Consider the following 25,028-nt stretch of genomic DNA (forward strand, 5'->3'; position numbering starts at 1 on the left):
CTGTGTCAGAGCTGCTGTAATCATTAACCTGCTGGAGGCTTCATTGGCCCTAAACCTCCTCTTCTTTATTCAAGACTTCAGAGTATATTTCTGCACTGCTCTGCTAAGTTTACACAAGATAAAGACAGGTTATGAAAACCAGAAAAAACAACAATTTAGGATTGTAGGTATTGTGGTTATGACCATCTGGACCTTTATATCCTGTGTGTGTTCAGACTGTTACTAGGTTATGAGATAGTACTGGCTGCCAGTGAACTTTGAATCCTCATGTTAACTCTCACATATATTCAGTCAAGACCATAGACAACTGTCAGTACTGTGGACACTACAGTGGAGAGTGCTGTGTTATGTTTCAGTCATGATGAAGTCAGTGACATTGTATGTACATGTAGTAATGTTTATGGACCCCAGTGTGCAGAAAAAATCAAATACAGTAGGAAAAATATCACATTTACTACCTGGCCACCCTAGTGGTCATAATGTTCTGCAGCCTCATACCAACAAACTGTGACACACTATGTGTTCTGACCCCGTTCTATCAGAACCAGCATTAACTGTTTCAGCAGTTTGAGCTACAGTAGCTCGTCTGTTGGATGGGACCACACGGGCCAGCCTTCACTCCCCACCTGTATCAGTGAGCCTTGGCCAACATCTTTTTTGACAATGGGACAGTCCCTGAGAGAAGGGAATAATTCTGAAAGATTAGTGTGTTTTAGTGCCATTTCTGGGTTGTGTTTGAGAGTCATTCTGCTTTATGCCATACTGACAAAACAAAAGTTATAATGCAGCAAAAGCAAATTTTGGCATGTTTAGTGGTATGACCATTGATGGCAGAATATCTACTAATCTATGGGTGTTAACTATATTGTTAGTGTAAATTAGTTGAAGTAATTATTAATAGTAATAGTGCATGTGTCCATGATTAGTTAGGAGCTATGATGGTAAGATAGTAAGTGGGGGTAAAATGTTTCAAAAACACTGCAATGTTTGTGCCTCCAAAAGGGAACAATTTGGATGATAATAAAACAATAAATAATCTTCTTATTAAAGAATAAAGAATAAACCTGTGTGAACTGTCTGCAGCTGAATAGGGTTGCTCTACACTGCTGTATTTTAACAACAGTCATAATTTTTTCTGAGGTGATACGAGGTGTAAAAAAATGGAAAAACACTGGCTTAAATAATGCACCACACTTTAATACATTTTAACTGTAAGCCCATTTTAATCTACTAAATTTAATCAACTAAAACTAGACCAAAACTAAAATTCTTCAGATGACTAAAATATGACAAACTAAATGGCATATTAGTCAAAATAACACTAAACCTAAATCAAAATTTGCTGTTAAAACGAACACTATTCCCAGCCTAGATCAGGTAAGTTTTTTTTTTTCTTCTGTATAACTTTTTCCCTCATGAAATACCGGCACCACTAAAAGTCCTACAACTGAAACAATCTGAGAAGGAAAACTATGTTCACACTAAGGCCATATCCTGTGATCAGCAGTAACAAGAATAAGAGGTGGGAAGTAACAAAGTACAAATACTTTTTTACTTTGAGCCCCTACATTTTACACAAATATCTATATTTTCTACTTCATACATTTTTAAAACAGGCTTATTACTTTAGTTTTAACACCTTAACGTCAAGAGACCAGTGTATATTACACAACAGTTTTCAGAGAAACCAAGAGTACGTTTTGCTTTACTTTGAATACATTTCAGAAACTGTAATTTTTCACTTTACCTTGAGTAAAGTTGTTTTAGTGCTTCTACTTTTATCACTTTTTTTTTTTTTTTACCTATTATCTGTATTTTCTACTTAATTAAAGGACGTGTGTCCGGGGCAGCTGTGGCTCAGGAGGTAGAGCAAGTAATCGACTAATCAGAAGGTTGGCAGTTCGATCCCTGGCTCCTCAGTGTCCTGGAGGAAGATACTGAACCCCAAAAGGCTCCCAATGCTGTGCGGTGGTTTATGAATGTGACTGAGTGAGTTAGTTCCTGTTTGATGTAGTGTAAAAGAGTGGTCGGAAGACTACAAAGTGCCATACAAGTACAACCACCTCTGATAAGATGTTTATTTAGAGAAAAAGCCGTAGTGCTTGTGCCACTGAGGCATTAAGAATAACTATACAGAAAAAGCCAATCTTCTTGTTGATGTAGATCATATAGAGGTATCAGTATTAAACTGTTTCAGAACCAGTTAAAAAGCCCTTGTAGTAGGTTCAAATAAAACACTCACTCACCATTTCTCAGTTCCATTTTTATTTGGCATCCAACAAAATCCATTAAAAGCTTTAAGAATTAACATTTTACACCATCACCAAAAACATAATTTCTCCCACTAAAAAAGTAAAACTAGAAGGTCAAGATTCATAAAATGCAAGCATTAGGGTTCGGGAGTGAATACATATGAGGCAAGCAACAGCTTCTGACAGGCAAGTCAAAAAAGGCAGAAATCTACTCCTACAGTTCTATCTAAAGAAGGACTGAAGATAGTTACAAAGCACAACACAGACAGAAGACCGAAGAAAAACAATCAGACGGAGGCTCTCCCTCGTCTAAGGGACGTCACCTTGTACGTGTCCAATCCAAGCTCACAAATGAGCCCTCCAAAACTATTTCACATGACAGGACGTTTTCATTTTATCCACAAAAGTACAAAGAACCTTCCTGAGAAAACAACTCCACTTTTATTGTGGGAAACACTTCAGAGACGTGTCAAAGTCTTTACTGTTCACCAATCAAAGTACAGTTGGATTATTGTTTTCCACTCCAATTTCTTTTCATTTAAGGTTTCAGGTGGGTGTCCGAATAGCCTTAAGAATCCTGCTGAACTTTTCTTTCTCATCATTCCCGCCCAACCGTGTAACCCACTGGCCAATCAGAATCAAAACACCCGTTGAGGAAAAGGTTAGAGAAAAACAAGTGTGGCCAAGTACATGCACCATACATCTGAGCCGCAGCTCTGGTGAAGTCCCACCCACAGCCTGTCAGCTGTGTGCTTCAGAGGGAAACGGCTCACTTCCTGCTTCATCCTGCCCTCAGCTGGAGTTTGATTGGCTCAACAGGATGAAGTGACGTTTATGGGTACAACTTGATAGTGAGCTATGCAGGTGAGGGGGGAAGGTATTTCCAAGTGGAGGGTGAGGAAGCCTTTGCCCTCCTTCCCCCCTCCCCCATTCGGCGCTGCTTTGCCTAGTCAAACCCCAGAAAGGAAGGCGGGGCTGCAGGCCCACTAAGCGTTGTGTTAGCCCGATCGCCGATGGTTGGGGGAGTGTGGTTGCAGCGGTGCTACGAGGTCGCTGCCCCAGTTTGGGTGCCCAGGAGTTTGGGAGGGCGGACTAAGCATCCGCTTCCCATTTCCTCCCCCCAGTGTGGTCTGGTACTGCTGTTTCCGACACCCCAGACCCGCTGGACTCTGGTGGATCTCCAAGCCTTCGCTGGACCAATGACGTGAAGCAGCGTAGCGTTCACACCCAGGCCGTCCAACCCTCATACAGCTGGGCCAGGTTGTCCATGTTGGTGGCCTCCTTGATGACATAGTCCACCTGCAACACAACAGTATGACAGTTTAACAAATAGCCCGTGTCTCATTTTTAGAGATGGGAACAATGATCTGAGAGCACTGCTTAGTACTAGTATTTGACAGAGTAAAGAATAAAAACAAATATATGTACAGCAGGTAAATGCAAAAATAAAATGTGTGTGTGAGACAGTTGGCGTGGACACTGCTACTCAATTTATTCTAGTTTAGACTGATGGGATGGTTGTACATCAGGCTTCAATCTGCCATGAGAGCCAGTGTGTCCTGTGTTACCTGCTCAGTGACGCTCATCCTCCTGTTGGGATCGATGTCTCTGCCCTCCAGCTTGGCTTTTACTCTCTTCCACACACTGACCGCGTACGAGTTCCTCTCCTGGACGGCTTTAACACAGCAAGCAGCAGGTTCAAGGCAGTGCAGTGCCATTTCAAACAGATCCCACCCCTGATGTGATGCTTAACGTCACGCTTAGGTATATTTTGAGGATGATGTACATGTAAGGTACAGTATATGGTATCAAGGTATTGCTTTGTAGTGTCTGGTACCTTAGGTGTAATATTTATTGAGCATGAGAGGTGTGTAATAGGATTCCCAACCACAGACCAGTGAAGAGAGTGAAGAACAGTTACCTCGTCCAGTTTTAGGGTCTCGTACAGCCCTCTTGGGGCTGGGGTTGAGGCCTTTGCTGTTCATTAGCAGAGTGCTGGGTGGGGTGTCAGTGGGAGTTCCCAGGTTACGTGGCAGGGCCTTGCGTGCATTCTGGGACATTGAGTCTGGCTGGGTCTTCACCCCACTGCATCTAACAGCTGAAGTCAAAGCACATGTACTTATGATCAGTATTAGACACATGAAACATAAATAGTACATAAACATTTCATCTGGGCCCTGTACACTTGAGCTGTGGACATAAAGTTTGGTAGAGAACGGCTGCTGTCATCAGCTTTAATTCAGTGAGTAGTTAGTAGTAAGTTCCTCTTGTTCCAGGAAGTGGGGAGCCACAACAACTAACCTAGGAATTAAATTACAAAATGAGAATCCCAGTTCTTGTTTGTTTCCACCACATTTAAAAAATCATGTAAAGGAGAGTGTTGAGGTTGAAAAGGAGACCAGAGTGCGTGCCTCCACAGGAGATTTCTCTCCACGAAAGTTGAATTGTGTGCCCTAGCCATGAACGCCATGTCATTAACAAGCTTCCTCCACATGCGGCTCACCTGCTTGTTATAAAACATACTACTGAAGAAACTCAATAGACACATACAGGCTGAGAGTGAGAAAAACAGGAAGAGTAGGTGTGTATGTGCGTAGTAAAGAGTACTAAAGGGAAAAGCAAGGTGAGCAGATTAGAGTAGTATGTGAGTTAAGTACTGAATAAAAAAAATAAATAATAAAAAGGGGCATGTAATATATTCTTCTCAAATTCTCAAATATTTTCAATGGATAAAAATCCCATATCAGTCGGGCTCTGTAGAATTTTGCTGCTGTTTAGATGGTTCTATAGATCTTTTTTCTGCTGTGACAACTGCTCCCACTGGAATCCTTTGTAACTGAAGACAGCTGCTGTTCTAAGCCAAGAAGGAAACAGTGTATTTACAGCCACCTTCAGAGACCACAAGACAAGAAGGAAACTGTATATTCCCGTAATCCATACCTGCTGCAAAGCTCGTCTGTGCTGCAGAAACAGGACTGGCACATTCACTGTCTCTGTCTGTCACCAGCGGGGAGGCAAAGCCCACCAGGCCATTGTACACACTGTAGACACACAGAATATTAACACAGGGAAATGTAATGCGTGTGTAATGGTATACTTGTGTGTTAGTGAGAGTACCTCTGGCTCTGTGAGTGCAGTTCCTTCAGGGTAGCAGGAATCTCCTCCAGCAGTTCAAGCTGCTCCTGGTTGCGAGGCTGCCCGCTGGCCTGAACCACAGTGAATAAGACCAGCTGGATATTGTCCTGCCATGCTTTGTACTCCAACAGGAAGTGACGCACACTGCCCTCATATGCCACCTCTTCACCATCTGCCAACGCTGCCTCCTCGTCCTGTATGACAGAATTAACACAGAGGATGACTACTGGTCCCAGCTGATACACACTCATGGCTCAGGATGGAACATAACTGCATACTGTAAGAAACAATGTCTTTAGATTGTAACACACTATGCAAAGCCCTTTGTTTAAATAAAAGTAAATCAATTAAAAATGACAAAGAAAAAAATCAAATGCAAATGTATTAAAAATGCATGTGTGAAATAGCTGTGTGTTGAGTGTACCTTAGCCATGGCTCTCAGCAGGTGTTTGACGTCAGCCAGCTGGCGGTTGTGGTTGGACAGAATGGTCTTAATGGAGTCGACCAGGAGCTGCAGTGTCTCTCCACAGGACTCCAGCTGCTGCTCCCGCTCCTCCTGAGTCCTCCGCTCCAAGCTCAGCTCCTCCTCCAGTTGTCTCTGGGCACAGCTCAGCCAATCAGGACTGCCTATGGGCAGGTCCAGCACTGGACTCTGTAGGGATCAACAAAGATCTTAAAAAGGTACCCTGTGGTGTTTTTAATCTCCGGTAGCACTACGGAGCAGAGTGGGTCCCTGTTTTGCACACAAGGACGCACACATCCATAATGCAATGAACATTCCTGCCAATGGTTTCCCACCATTCCACTGACCTACAGGTGGCGGTATCATATGAGATATACAGCAATGTGCAGGAAAAGGCAGGGAGGGAGAAGACAGGCTCAAGATAGCTGCCAACTTGTAGCCTACCGTTCATGCCGATGCACATGGTTCTATTTATACTACAAATGAGGGTCTGTGTTCTTACTAACTTCACTTTTTCCCCGGAATTTGTGCTTTCCCGTCTCGCAGGTTCTCATGGATCCTAATGGTGCCTGCTATCATGGTCCTGCTCGACTCCCACTGCTAATGTTATTCATCTTTATTATTCTTCTTATTACTATTGTTATTATTATTCATTCCCCATCATTGTGGCATCATCATCATCATCATCCTCAGTTATTTCTACTAGTATAGTTGTTGCTATTGTTTTTGCTGTGCACCTTTTTCTGTGTCCTCCTCTCTCCCTCTAACCCCAACTGGTCGAGGCAGACTGCCACCCACCTGGAGCTGCTGTCGCCAAGTGCTTGCTCATGGTGGGAACTGTTGGGTCTCTGTAAATAATTTTATAAGAAGTACGGTCTAGACTTGCTCTATTTGAAAAGGGTCCTGAGATGAACTGGCGCTATACAAATAAAATTTAATTTAATTATCTGGAACATGCACTGTTGGCATGCTTGATATATGTTAAGTCCGCATGGCAACAAATATTGGCCTACACATGGACATCGGCATTTACATTGTGCTGACCAAAGCGGACACTCACGGACAGCATGAATTGGCCTTAAATGCTTTCCGTTTCAAATAGAACTTCCAAGCATGATAAATAAAGATGATTTTAAGTTTCTTTTTTTCTTCTCGTAACATTTCAAGTAGGAAGCAGAGCATTAAGTACTTCTGGTTTTACCATCAGAAACAAAATACTTTTAATAATTAACTTAATAAGCTAATGAATCATCTAAATTACGCTAAAATATTATTAATCTATAAACATGTAACAAAACTTCCAATGAAAGGTCAGAGGTCAAACCCACCAGTCTGTGCAACAGTTGGAGCTCGAGAGGAGAAACAGTGCTGCTGAACTGGGCAGCATAGGAACATGTTTGCTGGCAGCGCTTCAGCAGCTCAAACAGTGCTGCATCCATGTTGAGGGCTTCGGGGGTTCGGGTCCGAAGACCCTCAAAGTTCAGGATGGTAGAGCACAAGAAGGTGACCTGCAAGGAAGATAGCAAGGAAACATTCTTCAGCATTGGTCATCTATCAAGTGCAAGGGAGGGTAAAAAGAGAGTCACTGAAGTTTTACAAATGGTAGATGGATAGATCATTGTCAAAACACGGGTCTTACCTGGCTGGTGTGCTGGTTCTCTCTGGCCACCATGGCCCGTCTCTCCCTGATGGTCATCTCAAAGTCCTGCAGAACAGGGGCCAGTGCCGGGTTGGCTCCACCAGCCCACTTAAGGCGCTGCTCAATGCTTGCCTCCAGCGACACCAGTTTCTCCTGAGAACACCAGCAGTCAAACAACACAGGATTATTTTATTATTACATCTTAGTGCGGCATTTGACACCACTGACCATAATATTCTTTTACAGAGACTTGAGCATCAAATTGGCATTAAAGGAACCGCACTAAGCTGGTTTAGGTCATACTTATCAGATCGTTCTCAGTTTGTACACGTTAACGATGAATCTTCCATAAATACTAGTTAGTCACGGAGTTCCACAAGGTTCTGTACTTGGACCAATTCTATTCACTTTATACATGCTACCCTTAAGCAACATTATTAGGAATCACTCCATTAACTTGCTATGCAGATGATACCCAGTTATATCTTTCGATCAAGCCCGTTGAAATTAACCAATTATCTAAATTACAAACATGTCTTAAGGACATAAAAACCTGGATGTGCTGCAATTTTCTGATGTTAAACTCAGAAAAAAAACAAAATTCTTGTACTTGGGCCCCAAAAACTCACTGTCTGAAGATATAGTTACTCTAAATGGCATTACCTTGGCCTCTAGCACCACTGTCAGGAATCTTGGAGTTATCTTTGATCAGGACATGTCATTTAATTCCCATATAAAGCAAACCTCTAGGACTGCCTTTTTTCATTTATTGAATTATATATTACATATACATTGCAAAAATCAGACACATCCTGTCTAATCCATGCATTTGTTACTTCGAGGCTGGATTACTGCAATTTCTTATTATCAGGTTGCCCCAATAAGTCCATTAAGACGCTCCAATTAATTCAGAACGCTGCAGCACGAGTACTGACAGGAACTAGGAAGAGATCACATCTCTCCTGTACTAGCTTCTCTGCATTGGCTCCCTTTAAAATTTAGAATAGAATTTAAAATCCTCCTCCTCACCTACAAAGATCTTTGTGGTCAGGCCCTTTCATATCTTAAAGAACTCATAGCACCCTATTATCCCCCTAGAACACTACGTTCTCTGAATGCAGGGCTACTTGTGGTTCCTATAGTCTCTAAAAGTAGAACAGGAGCCAGAGCCCCCAGTTACCAAGCTCCTCTCCTGTGGAACCAGCTTCCAGTTTTGGTTCTGGAGGCAGACACCCTCTCCACATTTAAGAGTAGGCTTAAGACGTTCTTCTTTGATAAAGCTTATAGTTAGGGCTGACTCAGGTGAGTCCTGAACCATCCCTTAGTTATGCTGCTCTAGGCCTAGACTACCGGGGATTTCCCATGATGCACTGAGCTGAGGAGTTCTTGTGCTTTCTCGTCTTGCAGGTTCTCATGGATCCTGGTGGAGCCTCCTGCCGTGGTCCTACTTGACTCCCATTGCTAATATTACTGAATTATAATAATAATTAGGGACAGAGCCAGCGACCGTTGGAGGTCGCTGGTCAGCCACTAGGTGGCGCTATTGTCAAGAAATTGCATTTAGGCTAATAACTTCCGCATCTTTTGTCACACATTCGAAAACCTTATATCAACGCGTTCGGTGAATGGAGCTGAATCTCCCCATATAGGCCACGCCCATTTTTGCCTTGAGTTTTTTTTTTGCTAGAGCCCAAAATGTCCTTAAACTACTTTTTCGTGATCCATCCATGCGCTTTTGTCCGATTCGCACAAAATTTTGCACGTAGCATCTGGAGACTGTCCTGGCAAAAAAGGAATTTAAAGTATTTAGATATTTCAAAAAATAAGCAAGTTATAAAGTTAGCACTTCCTGTTGATTTTTAGTCAAAAAAGGAAGTGGGGTATTTCTCCACATTGGTATGTCCGATATACACCAACCTTGGGGTCAATAGTTCCTTATGTCTTCATTATGTATCGTTCACAATTCCAGGCCATAACCACAAGGTGGCGCTCTTTAAAATTAAGAAGTTTATATCTCAGCATTGGAATGTGTGATTAAAATGAAACTTGGTACGATGCTTGCCCATGGCTCCCTGAGGCTCACTAATAAATGTGTCAACAATCTGCCACTACATGACGCTCTGGTGGCAGGGTAAACCACTCTGCGGAGACCATAATAGTTATGAATATGAAATTCACACGGCACATGTAGACTGGTGCCTGTAGTTCAAATACCAAAAATCGTGTTTGAATTCCGTGCTCATTTTCTGTGATTTTTCGCCTTGTATTTGAACGAACTCCTCCTAGGGAATTTATCGGATCAACTTCTAATTTAATCAGCGCAATCTAAAGACATTCATGATTAAAAGTTGTGCTATTTACGACATTCCGTCAAACGGCGTGCCCGTGGCGCTGTGTTGAATTACAACCAGTCACTATGTACACTGAAGTGGAGTACACTGCAAATTATCTGGCACTTGCCAAGATTAAAAATCTAATTTCTAGACATCATAGATAATTTGCATTGTTTGAAAAGTTATTATTCACTTATTTTTAAGTCATCATTTTACATTATAATCTTACCCTTTCACACACATTCACTCAGCGATGGCAAAGTCCATCGAACACAAACTAACATTCATACACATTCACACACTGATGCACGGCATCTGGAGCAATTTGGGGTTAAGTATCTTCAACAGGAGCCGGGGATCGAACCCAGTTCCGATTAAGGAACGACCTGCTCTGCCTCTCAGCCACAGCCGCCTGATTTAAGAATCACATATAACGCATCGATGACTGACTTCAAACATGTTGAAACAAAAAGAAACTATACAACCTTAGATACAATTACACATTTTCAGTAGAGATGCAACAGGCAACAATCAGATCCTAATCTGGTTAAAATAGCTGATTCTGTATTATTTACATTTTTTGTATGATTTTCACATGAGCTATGATATTTTTATGTTGGTGACCGACAAGCAGGCTGCTCCCCCTTTTTGATCAAACCCCTTATGGCAAAGTACTTGTGTATCAGAGCAAAGGTCATCATCAGGGATCATCATCTAGGGGTCATTATTGAAATAATTTAGATGAAAGGGATATTTTAAATAAATAAACAGAAAATTTGAACTGATGGTGGTAGAGCAGAGATCATGGGGTCAATAAAAAGATAAAAACTACTGAAAATACATTAAAGTCTGAGCTGAAGATGGTGCTAAAGCAAATGTCATGAGCTCACCAAAATACATTGGCTTCATCCCTAATAAGGACTTATCAATGTGCACTGTAAGTTTGAAAAAACAAACAAACATGAAAGCTATGCCAGATATTGTGCTAACACGAAAACTGAGATGGTGAGGGTAAAACCCTTAAAACCCCCCCAAAAAAATCCAGATGAAAGAAATACTGTTTGAAAAAACCATCACACCAAAGTTTTGCAAACCCAAATAGTGGGAGTGGGATGGGGGGGTCGTTGTCCATTCGCTTGGTGGGCACGCAGTCGTCAAATACAGATTTTAAGGGTAAATGTGGTATTTTTTAGTATTTTCTGCGCATTCTAAGTTCATGATGTCAGTCATTTGTGTCTAGCATGGTTGAAGCGATTTCCCGCTTTGAAAGAAATGACACCGCTGAAAAACTTCAACGAGGGGAACAAAAATTCAAGGTAAGTACGTTAACCTACTTAATCCAGGAACGCCTTGTTATTTTGAGACAAAACCGCGGTTAAAAGTAACTGCATTGTAATGCACAGAGGCGGCTGGTCGCAAGCTAGCTATCATTAGCCTTTGCCCGCTTTTGCTAACGTTAGCTTACTCTGGCTGTGTATTTTTTGTGGAAAGCGAGACGGAAAGCTCCGATAACCCAACATGGACGAGTTCGAGGACACCATATTGTCGGTGTTGGAAGGTAAATCATGTTTTTCATTCATGTTAACTGATTAGCTGAGCAACATTAGCATCTTTATTTGTCTGTATCTTTGAAAGGGAGATTGTTGACGTAATAACTAACGTTAGTGTGCTGTTAGCACAAAATTTGAGAGTCATGTTAAATGCTAATAGCGAGTCATTAAGTAACTGTTCAATGCATATAATTTAATGAGTAATTGTTTCAATAATAGCTCTAACGCACATATAATGATAAGTGAAGAGCTGCAAACATTCTGTCTTTGACTACCATAAAACTACAGTTTACACCAGGCTTTTATGCTTTTAGTCTATTAACTTGTCTTGCTTTTAATTGGGATAGGTGTAAGGATGGGGCCGATCCGATCAAGTATCGGGACCGATACCAGCGTAATTCACGTATCGGATTTTCCCGATCCAACCTGTGGAGATATCCGATATCCATGAGCCTTAACGTTGTCGGCTGAAATGACTCCACAAGTTATTCCTGCCGGCCGGTCTGCTAGCTGGCTGCAAACTGCGGAATGGATTTCCTGAACCGAGGCGCGGCTCAATGAGACAGAGTTATGAGACACGCACCCGCTCAGGAAATCCATTCCGCAGTTTGCAGCCAGGTAGCAAAGCCGTGATTCAGAGAGGCGGAAGCTCCCTCACGTCATACAACACTACAAACGCAATCAAACCTTTAAAGAAGCACGGGGCTGTATATGAAAATTCGAAGCAGTAACATTATCCTTAGAGTGACTTCCTGAGGAGGGCAGTAATACGCCTAGCGTCTAAACTGCCGGAAATCCATACAAAGACGACGACGAACAGCACAGGGATTTTTTAGCCAGGGGGCAGAAAGACAAAAGTAGCTTCCAGGGATCACTTCTAGAGTCATTCCAAAAACAAGGTAAACTCCAGGCAGACAACGTGAAAGCTAAAGGGATTAGTGTGTGTGTGTGTGTGTGTGTGTGTGTGTGTGTGTGTGTGTGTGTGTGTGTGTAAGATGCTTACACTTATTGCACTTTTCTTATATTTCAATTATTTGACATTTTGGGAATTTAATAAATATTGACATGACAATCAATTTGAAACCCTTACAGTTGCATATTTGTTTTCAGGATGGGATTTTTCCTGTTAATAGGATTTCCTGTTTTTCTGACTTTCTTTTCTGACCTTATACTTACCTCAAGTTGCCTTTTGGGGCATACATACGTACATATCATACTTGCCTGTTGAGAGGAGTTTATTTCAGCCTCATATAAAATCAACAATAATGATAATATTAAAGCAAACAGAGCTCTGGTATCGGAATAGTGTCGGTATTGGCAGTTATCCAAATTCAGGTATCGGGATCGGAAGTGAAAAAATGTGGATCGGTGCATCCCTAGAGGTGTCTAAATGAGACATTAAAATATTTTTGACTGATTGGTAATCAGTAATTGTGATGTTTAGAATTTTAGTAAAAACTGGGTGCTTCATTTCACAGACAACCAGACAGACATATGTATATGTGTTTATAACATGCAACCACAACCAGGCAACGATAAATATATTGCAACTCCTCATGTGACTGGGAGCTGGAAAATGTCTCATCTAAAACTAGAAATGTTTTATCAATTACAGCCGCCGGCATTGATGAGGAGGCTTTGAAAAACCTTAGCCGGGATGACCTGAAGGATCTTTTTCCTGGTCCTGAGAATTTTCTCAGAAGAAAGAAGCTTTGGGATTTTATCAATCAAAAGGTAAATACACATGTGATGGGATTTACTGTACAAATGTTCTCACATGATCAATGCTCTTAATTGTTTTTATTTATTTATCCCCAACAATTGTAATAGTGTGAAAGAACTGACCAAGATACCAGCACTTGTAGAGGAAGTTGGATTATAGCCTCAACTAGTGCCATCCCACCATGCCAGCCTCAAGCTTCCACTCCCATATCCAAAACTGCTGACAAAACAATGAAAATGCTAGTTCATGGGAGAAGAAGTAGAATACCCCTCCAAAGTTGAAATGAGAGCAATGGCACAGAAAATTGTGGTGAGACAAGTCACGACACAAGTGGCGACACAAGTGGTTCCAGTGTTGATACCATACTACTTGAGAGCAACGATGACCTCAGCGAGGACAACTCCAGTGCTGGTATGTTCTTAAAGTTGGGAAAAGTGAAAGTGTGCAGTCACCGTACTGGTTTCTGTAAATCCATAAAAAACATTTAAACCTGTAATGAGACTGCATGTATGTGCTTTCCTGTTAGTTTTCAAATACTTACATTTAAATTTTTTTCAATCATTTTTGCCACAAAAAAGCATCCCCGCTCCAGCTACCCTCCAGTGGTAAGGAAGCCCAATAATAGCAACCTTGCTTCAGTGCTATCATCCAACTCATCCACATTATCCAGGACTGCAACAGCTTCACCAACTACATTTGCAGAGGATGTTGGTAAGCTTCACTCTTTGCCACCTTTCAGCCTGCTATTGATGATAGATCTTGATCTTTAGATTAAATTACTTCCAAAAATATATCGGCTCACAGTCATTGTCTACTTTACTTTTTGGCCTAACTTAACTTGATTTGACCCATTATTTTACAAACAAGCATCTCAAACATGCATTTAACCCAAGTTGTGCATCATAATGCATTATTTTTAACATTAGGGCTAATGAAATTAATAAAGTAATTTTCTTTAATTTTTAATACTTCATTAAGAAATTTTACTTGAGTTTGGTAGAAATATTACTTCTGATAGTGTACCTTAATATGGATTTTGTGAAGTCTAGTGGGGGGACTAGCTACAAATAGAAAAATAATTTTAAACATGCTGGATTATAGCATGTCTGCTAATTTGCCCAACGCTGCTTGCAGCTTTAGTTCCATGTTAATTTCCTCTGTTTCAACATCAGTTTGAGCACTCTGTTGATAGTGCACTTGATGCCATTCATTTGCTGCAACCTGATCAGTTAATCAATGACTGTGTTCAGTGAACATACTCTTTTAAGCAGTTTTGATGCACAGCATGTTCACACTCTCCACCATATTGTCCTTATCGTTCTGTTCCAGCCTGGCGAGGACCCTGGGCTCTACCTGGAGAAGCGGCCTCTCTCCTCCCTGGTGCTACTTTTTGATGGAACGATCAGCATCGTTGCCGTGGGAAACAGGCCAGTGTGCAACCTCCCCCAGGAGGATTTTTGGGAAGGAATTTTGGTGTTAATGGCATACTACTACACTTTGCACTTGACATACCCAAAATGTGTTGCAACAGTCCTCTGTCATTCAGTAATTGGTGATGCCATCCACGATCAAGACGCCACTGGCGCATATAAAAAAGCAATAGCTGAATGGAAGTCGTTCATTGACAAATAAGTGAATGGTGAGAAGGACTTTGACAGGTCAGTTGTTTTGCTTTTTGTTTGCTGTGCCTTAGCTTGTTTTGTTCATAACTTCGTATGGATAACGTGTTTGATTTTATGATGCTGGAACCCTGACAGTGTTTATTAAATGTGGATGTTTATCATGCAGTCCAGGCTGTGGTTTCAGTGTGTCGGTCAAGACGTGTAGTCTTGTAATAAGGACAGGTTTCAAGATTTTGGGTCTGCTTATAATATGGATTTAGTTTCATTTTAAGATGTGACAACTTGTATCAAGATACAGCTTGTTTCATTTTAAGATGTGACAACTTGTATCAAGATACAGCTTGTTTCATTTTAAGATGTGACAACTTGTATCAAGATACAGCTTGTTTCATTTTAAGATGTGACAACTTGTATCAAGATACAGCTTGTTTCATTTTAAGATGTGACAACTTGTAACGAGATACAGCTTAATCAAACTATACTTAAACTGAGTCATTTTTACTTAAAGTATAATTAGGGACCGAGCACTAAAAAGTGCAAGGACCCTATTGTTCCTCTAAGAATTATTATTATACCTCTGGGACTTCAACCGCATATTTGGCCCCCGCAACATGCTCAAAATGCCATGAAAATTTGCACAAAATTCAAACGTAGATAAAATACCGATATGACATTGTCCCCGTGCACGGGCGCTGCCGAACGTCTAAGCCACGCCCCCCAGAATCAGCCCCCAAGACACGTAAGGCCCACATGTACGAAAATTGCTACGCATGTGTATCATGATAAAAGAAGCAGAAAAGCCTCTTGGACCCATGCCCCAAAACCCACAGGAAGTCTGCAATTTCAATTTTTAATTTTCATCATTTTGTGGTCATTTTGACTTTTTGGGCTTGTATTTGAACGAACTCCTCCTAGGGAACTTCAAAATTGGTCAGTACAGTCAAAACATGGTGCTGAATGAACGCTGTTCAATTTGTAACTGTACGTTGAAGGGCGTGTCCGTGGCGTGCCGTCAAAGTTGGCCATTTTTAAGTCCTTGGTCATTTTCGGTGAATTTTCGCCTTGCATTTGAACGAACTCGTCCTAGGGAATTTCTGGGATCTGCTTCAAAATTGGTCAGTACAGTCACAAAATGGTGCTGAATGAACGCTGTTCATTTTTTGACTGTACGTTGAAGGGTGTGTCCGTGGCGTGCCGTCAAAGTTGGCCATTTTGAAGTCTGTGATCTTGTATTTGAACAAACAAACCCCTAGGGAATTTATCAGATCTGCTTCAAAACTTGACAGTACTCTTGAATAATGTTGCTGATTACAAGTTGTGCTATTTATGACTGTACGTTGAAGGGCGTGTCTGTGGCGTGCCGTCAAAGTTGGCCATTTTGAACGAATGTCACACTGTGATGTCATTTTTGGCATTTCAGGGCTTCTATTTTAACTAACTCCTCCTACAGGTTCTATTGGATCTACTTCAAAATTGGTCAGTGCAGTCAGTTTTTTTCGTCCAACATTGTGCCCGTGGCGTGGCGTCCCGTGGCATCCAATTTCAAACCTTTGCCATGAAAGAGGGATTCTTCATAACTTCTGCGTACATGATCCAACTGCAACGAAACTTCACATGTTTGATAAGAGTCCCGCCCTGAACATGTCTATGTGATAATATTCTGTAATAGTCAGAGCGCCACCTAGTGGCAACAGGAAGTATCACGTTTTATACTTTCATGTTCTACACCAAGCAGGATGATCAGACCCAGCTGAAATTTACTTATAAAATGCAAAACACATAGTTGATTATATGTGATGACTGTGGTGAGGGGGCGTGTCTGTAGCGTGGCGGGAAATTTTGATGCATCGCCACAAAACACGAATTTGCTATAACTTGAGTGTACATTGTCCAATGGGCTCCAAACTTCACATGTCTGATAAGAGTCCCGCCCTGAACACGTCTATGTGATAATATTCAGTAAAAGTGAGAGCGCCACCTAGTGGTGAAAGGAAATGTCATTTTTTTATACTTCCATGTTCTACTCCTAGTAGGATGATCAGATCAAGCTGAAATCTAGTCAGAAAATGGAAAACATGTTCTTGATGATATTTCTTGATTGTGGTGAGTTTTTGTTACAGGGCGTGTCCGTGGCGTGGCGTCAAACTTTGATGTACCGCCAGAACACACAAAGTTGCTATAACTTGAGTGTACATTGTCCAATCGGCTCCAAACTTCACATGTCTGATAAGAGTCCTGCCCTGAACACATAGTGATAGCGCCACCTAGTGGCAACAGGAAGTAAGTGCTGCGTGGCGATTTTGAGCTGATTTACGTGAGATTTTCATGTCGTGGTCCGCACGTGTTACGACGGCACGTGACGCGGCCGCAGCACGCCCCGAGTTGCGTGGAGTGCGAGGTCCCGTCCATCGCTGCTTGCAGCTTTAATTTATTATTATTGTTGTTATTATTGTTGCTACGGTCACTGTTGATGCTGTGGTCGCTGGCTCCTCCCGCCACATGTACACCAAATTGCTCCCGATGCTGTGCGTCGGTGTGTGAATGTGTATGTATGTGTTAGTTTCCGTTCGATGGTTTGCCATCACTGTGTGAATGTGTGTGAAAGGGTGAATGTGGCACGTAGTGTAAAAGCGCCTCGAGTGGTCGGAAGACTAGACATTCCAGTATGAGTGTTAAATTTTTTTGTCATTTTGTTTCTCTTAAATTTGAGACTTTAAGCTGAGAAAATGGCATTTTCCTGAACTGAACTCCATTACAATACCATGTCTCGGTGAGGACATTTGACTGATGGATTAAACATGGTGTCTGGGGCAGGACACTGACCTGAATAGCCACTATGGCTCCCTCGTCCTGACTCAGCTTGTACAGCTTCTTTTTCATGTTGCTGAGGATGACGGAGCGAGGAGGAATGCTGACACTCAGAGGTTGGTTACTGGGGCCCAGAACATCCTCATGCTGCCACTGTAGGTGGACACACACACAATACACACAATTTTTCCCTTTATAATTTACCTCAATACAAATAATATCACAATTATATCATATTTACACCCACACACACACACACACACACACACACACACACACACACACACACACACACACACACAGAAATAAGTGGTACTAGTCCATGATAACAGATAATTAACCTTGTAAACTGTCATACTACAAGCAAGCAACATTTTCAGTGTTGGTAAATATATGACAAATGTGTGAATATGTGTGCTCATTTCAACCTTTGAAGAGAATATAAACACAGCTTACCAGAAACATCCACACACACAAACACACTTCAGTCTGTACCTGAAACATGGCAATGTGCAGCTGACTCCTCTGCAGGCTGGCCTTGGTGGCTTCCAGGTTGGCGTCTAACCTCCTCAGCAGATCTACTTTCTTCCAGGCTGTGTCATAGGAGGAGGCCAGCACCGTGGCTCTGTTCAGCAGCAGCTGGGAGACCCGGCCTGACGCCAGGCTCTGCTCCACTGCCTTCTTACAAAGCTCATCCAGGGACACCTGAGGAGTCAACACAGACAGTGCTTAAGTCATAATAAGGTCAGATACTGACTGATATGTAGGGATCTTTTTGTACACTGAAACAGTAAAAGGGTCTATGAGTACTATCCAGAACCATACCTATACAGTATATAAGTTATAATGCAGTGCCTCAGGTACAGGCCTCTACAGTACAAGTATCTGACTTGCATATGCGATTGCACTGTGCAAATGAGAAAAATGATTTGGGCACACACATGTGAATGACTAGGGATGTCCCCAAAAACCCAGTTCTGAATTGGAACTGGTTCTAAATTGTAATAAAAACATAAGTAAAAGGTCAATAAAAGAAAAAACAAAAACATAAAAAGCAACTAGTGCTGTCACCTAACAGTTGACTAAACCATTAGTCGATGAGCAGTCTTAGTCAACGCACTTTTCGTTGGTTGGATAGTCAACAATTGTCCTGCTCTATTTGAAAAGTGTCCTGAGATAACTTCTGTTATGAATTGGCGCTATACAAATAAAAATGAATTGAATTAAATTGAATTGAATTGTCGTACCTTGCTCTCTGCACCAAAGTCTTTTGCCTCCACCTGGGCAACAACGTCCAGGCCGAGGGCAGACAGGGTGCTGCAGAGGGCCAGGCCAAGGGCTTGGCTAGGCAGACCCATGAGCATCTGCCGAACAAACTCTGCTGTGAAGGCCTGGATGGGGCGAGTCATCTGCTCCTCACTGACCACCGTCACACCTGAGCCTGCTGCACTTGGCCGCCGGTACAGAGGCTTCCCCAAGCAAACTGGTCCATTTGTAGGTAACAGGTCCTCAGCTGGGGGGCAGGTACCTAAACACACCAGAATTGTCACAGTCTTAATATAATACGAACTGATACATTTTTTTCAATTCATTTTTCAAGCAAAAATGTTAATTATTTGCTGGTTCCAGCTTCTTCAGTGTAAGGATTTTCTGCTTTTCTTTGTCATGTTTGTGATGATGTTATATGAACATTTTTCACATTTAGTTCGACATTTTATAAACCATTAGGCAGATTAATCGATAATGAAAAGATTTGTTAGTCGCAGCCCTTCTGAAAAGCTAACCAATGAACTCTTAACACTGATGGTTATTGACCATGAATACAATTTCAATTTTAATAAAATCTGCAAGCAACGATGATCGGGTAATCGCACTCCACGCAACTCGGGGCGTGCTGCGGCTGTGTCACGTGCAGGCGTAACACATGCAGACCAAAACATGAAAATTTCATGTAAATCAGATCAAAGTCGCTGTGCAGCGCTTACTTCCGGTTGCCAGTAGGTGGTGCTATCACTATATCTGAATATTGTCATGGAGACTTGTTCAGGGCGGGACTCTTATCAAACGTGTGAAGTTTCATTGAGATTGGACCACTATCTGTTTTATGGCCAATTGGCGGAATTCGACACATCGTCACGGGAACGCGGTTAAACGTACATTCACAAATAGCACAACTTTTGATCACCAATGCGTCTAGATTGCAGTGATCGAATTTAAAGTCAGTCTGATGGAGAACCGGATGTGCTTTGCCGTGTGAAGATGTGCATGCGGAGGCTCCGTGTAAAAGTTGTAAAAAATATTAATATCACCATACTTCTATCAGTTTGGGGGAGTGACCGAATGCTGTTCTGTTTCGGGAGCTAACAAGTGCGCTTTTAGTGCATTTTAAGACCGAAAATGACTTCTCGATCGACTCGAACGGGTGGAGAGAAGCAGCAGGTGGTTAGCAGCATGGCCTCCTCGGCTAGCAAGGACAATGTTAGCCCATCACAAGCCGACGGCATACCTCAGTGGGCTAAGGACATATTGTCCGAGATTAAAAAAAACAAAGCTGGGGTTACGAAACACAGAGAGGAGACAAAGACCGAGATCGCAAAGTGTAAGGAAGAGATAGAAAAAGGAAGAAAAGAGATGATGAATGAGATGGAAAAATGGACCACGAGTTTGGAAGAGAGCACGAAAGCCCAGTTTGAGTTGCTACGCGGGGAGGTGAAGCTGATCGGTGACAAAACTAGCAGTCTGGCTGATAGGATGGACGAACGAAAAAAGGAGGTAGATGAAACGTTAAATGATCAGTCCAAAACCATAACCAACATGGGGACAAGACTGAAAGAAATGGAGAAGGAGATACTGAAGGGACTGAGGGACGTCGAGTGAACGATCACGGCGCAACAACATACGTATCGTGGGGGTAAGAGAAGGGGCTGAGGCAGACAAAAAGCCGTCGGAGTTTGTGGCGGGCTTACTGAAAGAAAAGTTGGGTCTGGCAGCAGCACCGATGCTGGACCGAGCACACCGGGCACTCGGCGCGAGACGAGACAGGAACGGAGTTCCACCGAGAGCATTTGTAGTGAGATGTCATTACTACACAGAGAAAGAGGAGATATTGAAGAGGGCGAGGGAAATGGAGAGAACACCCGAGGGTCAGAGCGGACGGATTCACATCTTCCCGGACTTCACCCAGGAAGTGAACAGTAAGAGAGCAGCCTTCAGAGAAGCAAGAAGCCTCTGCGGACCTGCACAGACGTCAGATACGGGCTGCGTTACCCGGCAACACTGGTGATTATGCCAGAAGGAGGACAAACGACATACATCAAGAAGGAACTGAGCCCCGGGTGAAGCTTAATTGTCTGATTTGTTTCTGGCTAAGTAGAAATTACACATGCTTACACTGTTGAAATGGTGGGATTAATATAGGCAGGATATTGTTGACCAGCCCTGACAATATTGACAAAATATTTGGTTTCAGTGTATATTTAAAGGGAAGGTATATATATATACAACACACTACTTTACCCTATTCAGGATCTCATTGTTGAGAGCTCCCCATGTTTGTTGTTTCCATTAGGTGAATAAGTCAAAAGGGTGATGTTATATTTTTCAGACTAAGAGGGTGATATGCACGGAGCTGCACACGGTAGGCTTGGTGTGCAGGAGATGGTGGACCGGTTGGCCACGAGGGAGCTCGTTAAGAGCATTATGTTTGGGTTAGCATTCATATGTTATGTGTTATGTATTGACTGTGTCTGTGTGTGTGATGGCAAGTGATGAGCTGGAATGTAAGGGCGATCAATAAGCCAGCCAAACGGAGTAAGGTATTTTCACATTTGAGAGACCAGGGAGTAGAGATAGTATATTTACAGGAGACACATTTGTTGAACAGGGACCACCTCAAGCTCTGCAGGGGAGGATTTAATCAGGTTTATCACTCAAATTTCAATAGTAAGAGTCGGGGAGTGGCCATCCTCATACATAGGAATGTACAATTTATAGAAACAACTACTATAAAAGATAAACATGATCGGTATATTATTGTAGTTGGAAAATTATTCAATATGCCAGTGGTGCTGGTAAACATATATGCACCCAATTGGGATAATGTTAAATTTTTTAAAGGACCTATTCTCATTATTACCAAATCTGGATACTCATAATCTGATTCTAGGGGGAGACTTGAATTGTGCCCTAGATTCAACTCTGGACCACTCTAGCCCAACATCCAATGTAATAAGCAAATCAGCACAATGCATTAACGCCTTCTGTAAGGTATATGGTATATTTGATCCATGGAGATACGTAAATCCAACCTCCAGGCAATGCTCCTTTTACTCCCCACCAAATCGGACGTATACTAGGATCGACTACTTCTTATTAGATAATAAACTGACCCCTATAGTAACAGGTATAGAATATTCTGGTATAGTAATATCCGACCACAGCCCAGTCATATTGAAACTTCACTTTCCTGAGAACACGCCACCTCAGAGAATGTGGCGCCTTAATAACAGGCTATTGGCAGATGATCATTTTACAAAATTTATAAACTTGCAAATAGTCTTTTTCTTAGAGCTTAATGATACCCCTGACATAAGTAGTGCCACTTTGTGGGAATCCTTAAAAGCTTATATTTGAGGACAAATAATTTCATATAATGCTGGTGAAAGGAAAAGAAAGATGAATATGATATCTTAATAAATCAACCCGAGGAGGATCTATATGTTAGGTCGAGACAGGATATCTACGAGCAGGGTGAGCGTGCAGGTAAGCTCCTCAGCCACCAGCTGAAGAAATCAGCAGCTGCTGGTATGATAGTGGAGATGGGGGATAATCTGGGAAATAAAATTATAGAGCAGAAAGGTATTAACCTATTTAAGTCTTTTTATAAGGATCTTTATACTTCAGAAGTAAATGACAGGGAGCGAGTGAAGAATTTTTTTTGAAAATCTGGAAATGCCATCCCTAGAGAGGGCAGCTAGGGATAGATTAGAGGGGCCCCTGACTACAAGGGAGATAGAGAATGCGATTCGAAATATGAAGACAGGTAAAGCGCCAGGCCCTGATGGGTTCCCGAGTGAATTTTATAAAACATTTGCTCCTAAACTGATACCCCTGCTCTGTAGAGTATATAAGGAGGTTCTTGATAATAAAACTTTACCTCAAACAATGTCACAGGCTATGATCTCTGTGCTCCTTAAGAAGGATAAGGATCCACTTAAATGTGAATCATACCACCCAGTGAGTTTACTTGGATGTGACTATAAGATATTGACCAAAGTACTGGCAGCTAGGATTGAGCCTGTTATAAGATAATACATACTGACCAGACAGGGTTTGTTACTGGCAGACAGCTTTCCAGTAATCTCCGTCGCCTTTTTAATGTGATATATACTGCTGAAGATAACATTGAGCCCGAGATTGTGATAGCCTTAGATGCCCACAAAGCCTTTGATAGAATAGAGTATTTCTATCTGTCATGGCCCTTGAGAGATTCGGATTTGGTCCTAAATTTCGTTCATGGATTGAGATAATATATGCAAACCCCCAGGCTATGGTAAGAACAAACAATATAATATCTGAACCTTTTCCTCTGTTTCGGGGAACAAGGCAGGGGTGCCCTTTGTCACCCCTGCTCTTTGATGTGGCAATTGAGCCCCTTGCAATAATGCTGAGGAATGCTGCTGGCTTGGGGGGAATACGCAGGGGGATGCAAAACCATAAACTTTCGCTATATGCTGATGACCTCCTCCTTTTCCTGTCGAACCCTGTCACAAGCATTCCGGTGGCTCTTGGTATTATCAGGGACTTTGGGAGGGTTTCGGGCTATAAAATTAACCTAGAAAAAAGCGTTCTTTTCCCAATTAATAAATAGGCGAGGAGACTATCATTCCAGGCCTACCCTTTTACAACACATAAAGATAAATTCATCTATTTAGGTGTTAATGTAACAAGTAAATACAAAGACTTATTTAATCATAACTTTAAAGTAACATTGGATAAGGCAAAATTAGATATGGAAAGGTGGTCATCCCTCCCACTATCATTAGCAGTGAAAATAAATTCTGTTAAAATGACTGTAATGCCTGGATTCCTGTATTTGTTCCAGACAATACCAATTTTCATTCCTAAATCGTTTTTTAAAAGAACTGAATAAATGTACATCTACCTTTATCTGGAAAAAAACAGTCCCCTGGATAAGAAGAGAGTTTCTTGAGAGACAGAGGGAAGAGGGAGGCCTGGCCCTTCCAAATTATATGCACTATTATTGGGCGGCTAATATACATAAACTGTTGTTTTGGGTCTCACAGTTAGATGATGATGAAACCCCAGTGTGGGTACATATGGAAAGATATGCATCTAGTCCAGTATCCCTACGCTCCCTGATCTGCGCCCCTCTGCCCTTAAGCAAGCATCTTTACACAAACAACCCTGTTGTACATGGCTCTATCGATATCTGGGTTCAATTCAGAACTCATCTTAAAAACAGAAACGCCCTCCTATCTGCTCCCGTTTATGGCAATCACTTGTTTTTCCTCGGCCCTTGGGGGAACAGCGTTTAGGGATTAATGTGTTAAAAATCTTTTTAAAGATGATGTATTTACGTCTGCTGCTCAACTGAAGAAGGAATATTGAATCCCCTCAAAGACTAACTACCTCAGATACTTTCAGATTCGAGATTTTGTGAAAAAGACATTCTCCTCATCCCTAGAGTTACCACAGAGTGGGTGGATAGATGGGCTATTGGACATGAACCCGACTATTAAAGGGATGGTTTCTATGCTTTATGTGAATAAGCAGAAGGTGGCTTCCCCATCCCTTGATTACATAAAGAAGAAATGGGAGAAAGAGTTACAGTTGGACACATCGGATGTTGAATGGAGATGGGCAGTAGAACTAATACACACTTCTTCTGTATGTGTTAGGCATGGATTGATACAGTTTAAGGTGTTACACAGACTTCATTTCACGATGGACAAACTGGCAAGAATCTACCAGGGAGCTGATCCGACTTGCCCTCGATGTAAACAGGTGCCAGCCAACATAAGCCACATGTTCTGGTCTTGTCCCAGGCTCAAAGAGTTTTGGACCAAAATTTTCAAAACCTTCTCATCCATTTATAACAAAAATATAGAGCCCGGTCCTCTGGCAGCCATTTTTGGTGTGGCGCCGGGGGAAACACAACTAACGATTGCTCAAAGGAGAGCAATAGCATTCTCTTCATTGTTGGCCAGGAGATTGATCTTATTTAACTGGATAAAGGCAGCACCGCCAACTCACAAACGATGGGTAGAGGAGGTGATGGCACACCTTAAATTAGAACATCTTAGATTTACTTTGCAGGACAACACTACGAGATACTCTAAGATCTGGCAGCCAGTTTTCATCTGCTCCAACATAACTGGCAGCTTCTGACGGACACGCCCTTTAATGTACATGCACAAATAGCACAACTTTTAATCAGCACCATACTTAGACTGTACTGACCAATTTTGAAGCAGATCCGAT

The 25,028-nt window shown here is 42.0% G+C and overlaps 1 protein-coding gene across 2 annotated transcripts in view; it reads right to left on the reverse strand.

Annotated features, from left to right (window-relative positions):
* Positions 1-2,248: 2,248 nt before the first annotated feature.
* Positions 2,249-25,028, reverse strand: part of smg1 (SMG1 nonsense mediated mRNA decay associated PI3K related kinase) — a 92,450-nt gene continuing 69,670 nt past the window's right edge. For both annotated transcript variants that reach the window (XM_051386807.1, XM_051386808.1), the window contains 11 exons: positions 18,773-19,053; positions 18,021-18,230; positions 17,541-17,678; positions 7,490-7,642; positions 7,179-7,358; positions 5,812-6,039; positions 5,370-5,581; positions 5,193-5,293; positions 4,174-4,350; positions 3,821-3,927; positions 2,249-3,551 (listed from right to left, as the gene is read on the reverse strand). In XM_051386807.1, the coding sequence (XP_051242767.1) occupies positions 3,474-3,551; positions 3,821-3,927; positions 4,174-4,350; positions 5,193-5,293; positions 5,370-5,581; positions 5,812-6,039; positions 7,179-7,358; positions 7,490-7,642; positions 17,541-17,678; positions 18,021-18,230; positions 18,773-19,053 (1,865 nt within the window). In that variant the 3' untranslated portion in view covers positions 2,249-3,473. The remainder of the gene's footprint in view (positions 3,552-3,820; positions 3,928-4,173; positions 4,351-5,192; positions 5,294-5,369; positions 5,582-5,811; positions 6,040-7,178; positions 7,359-7,489; positions 7,643-17,540; positions 17,679-18,020; positions 18,231-18,772; positions 19,054-25,028) is intronic.

Source organism: Dicentrarchus labrax, unplaced genomic scaffold, assembly GCF_905237075.1.
Source record: "Dicentrarchus labrax unplaced genomic scaffold, dlabrax2021, whole genome shotgun sequence".
NCBI classification, from domain to species: Eukaryota; Metazoa; Chordata; class Actinopteri; family Moronidae; genus Dicentrarchus; species Dicentrarchus labrax.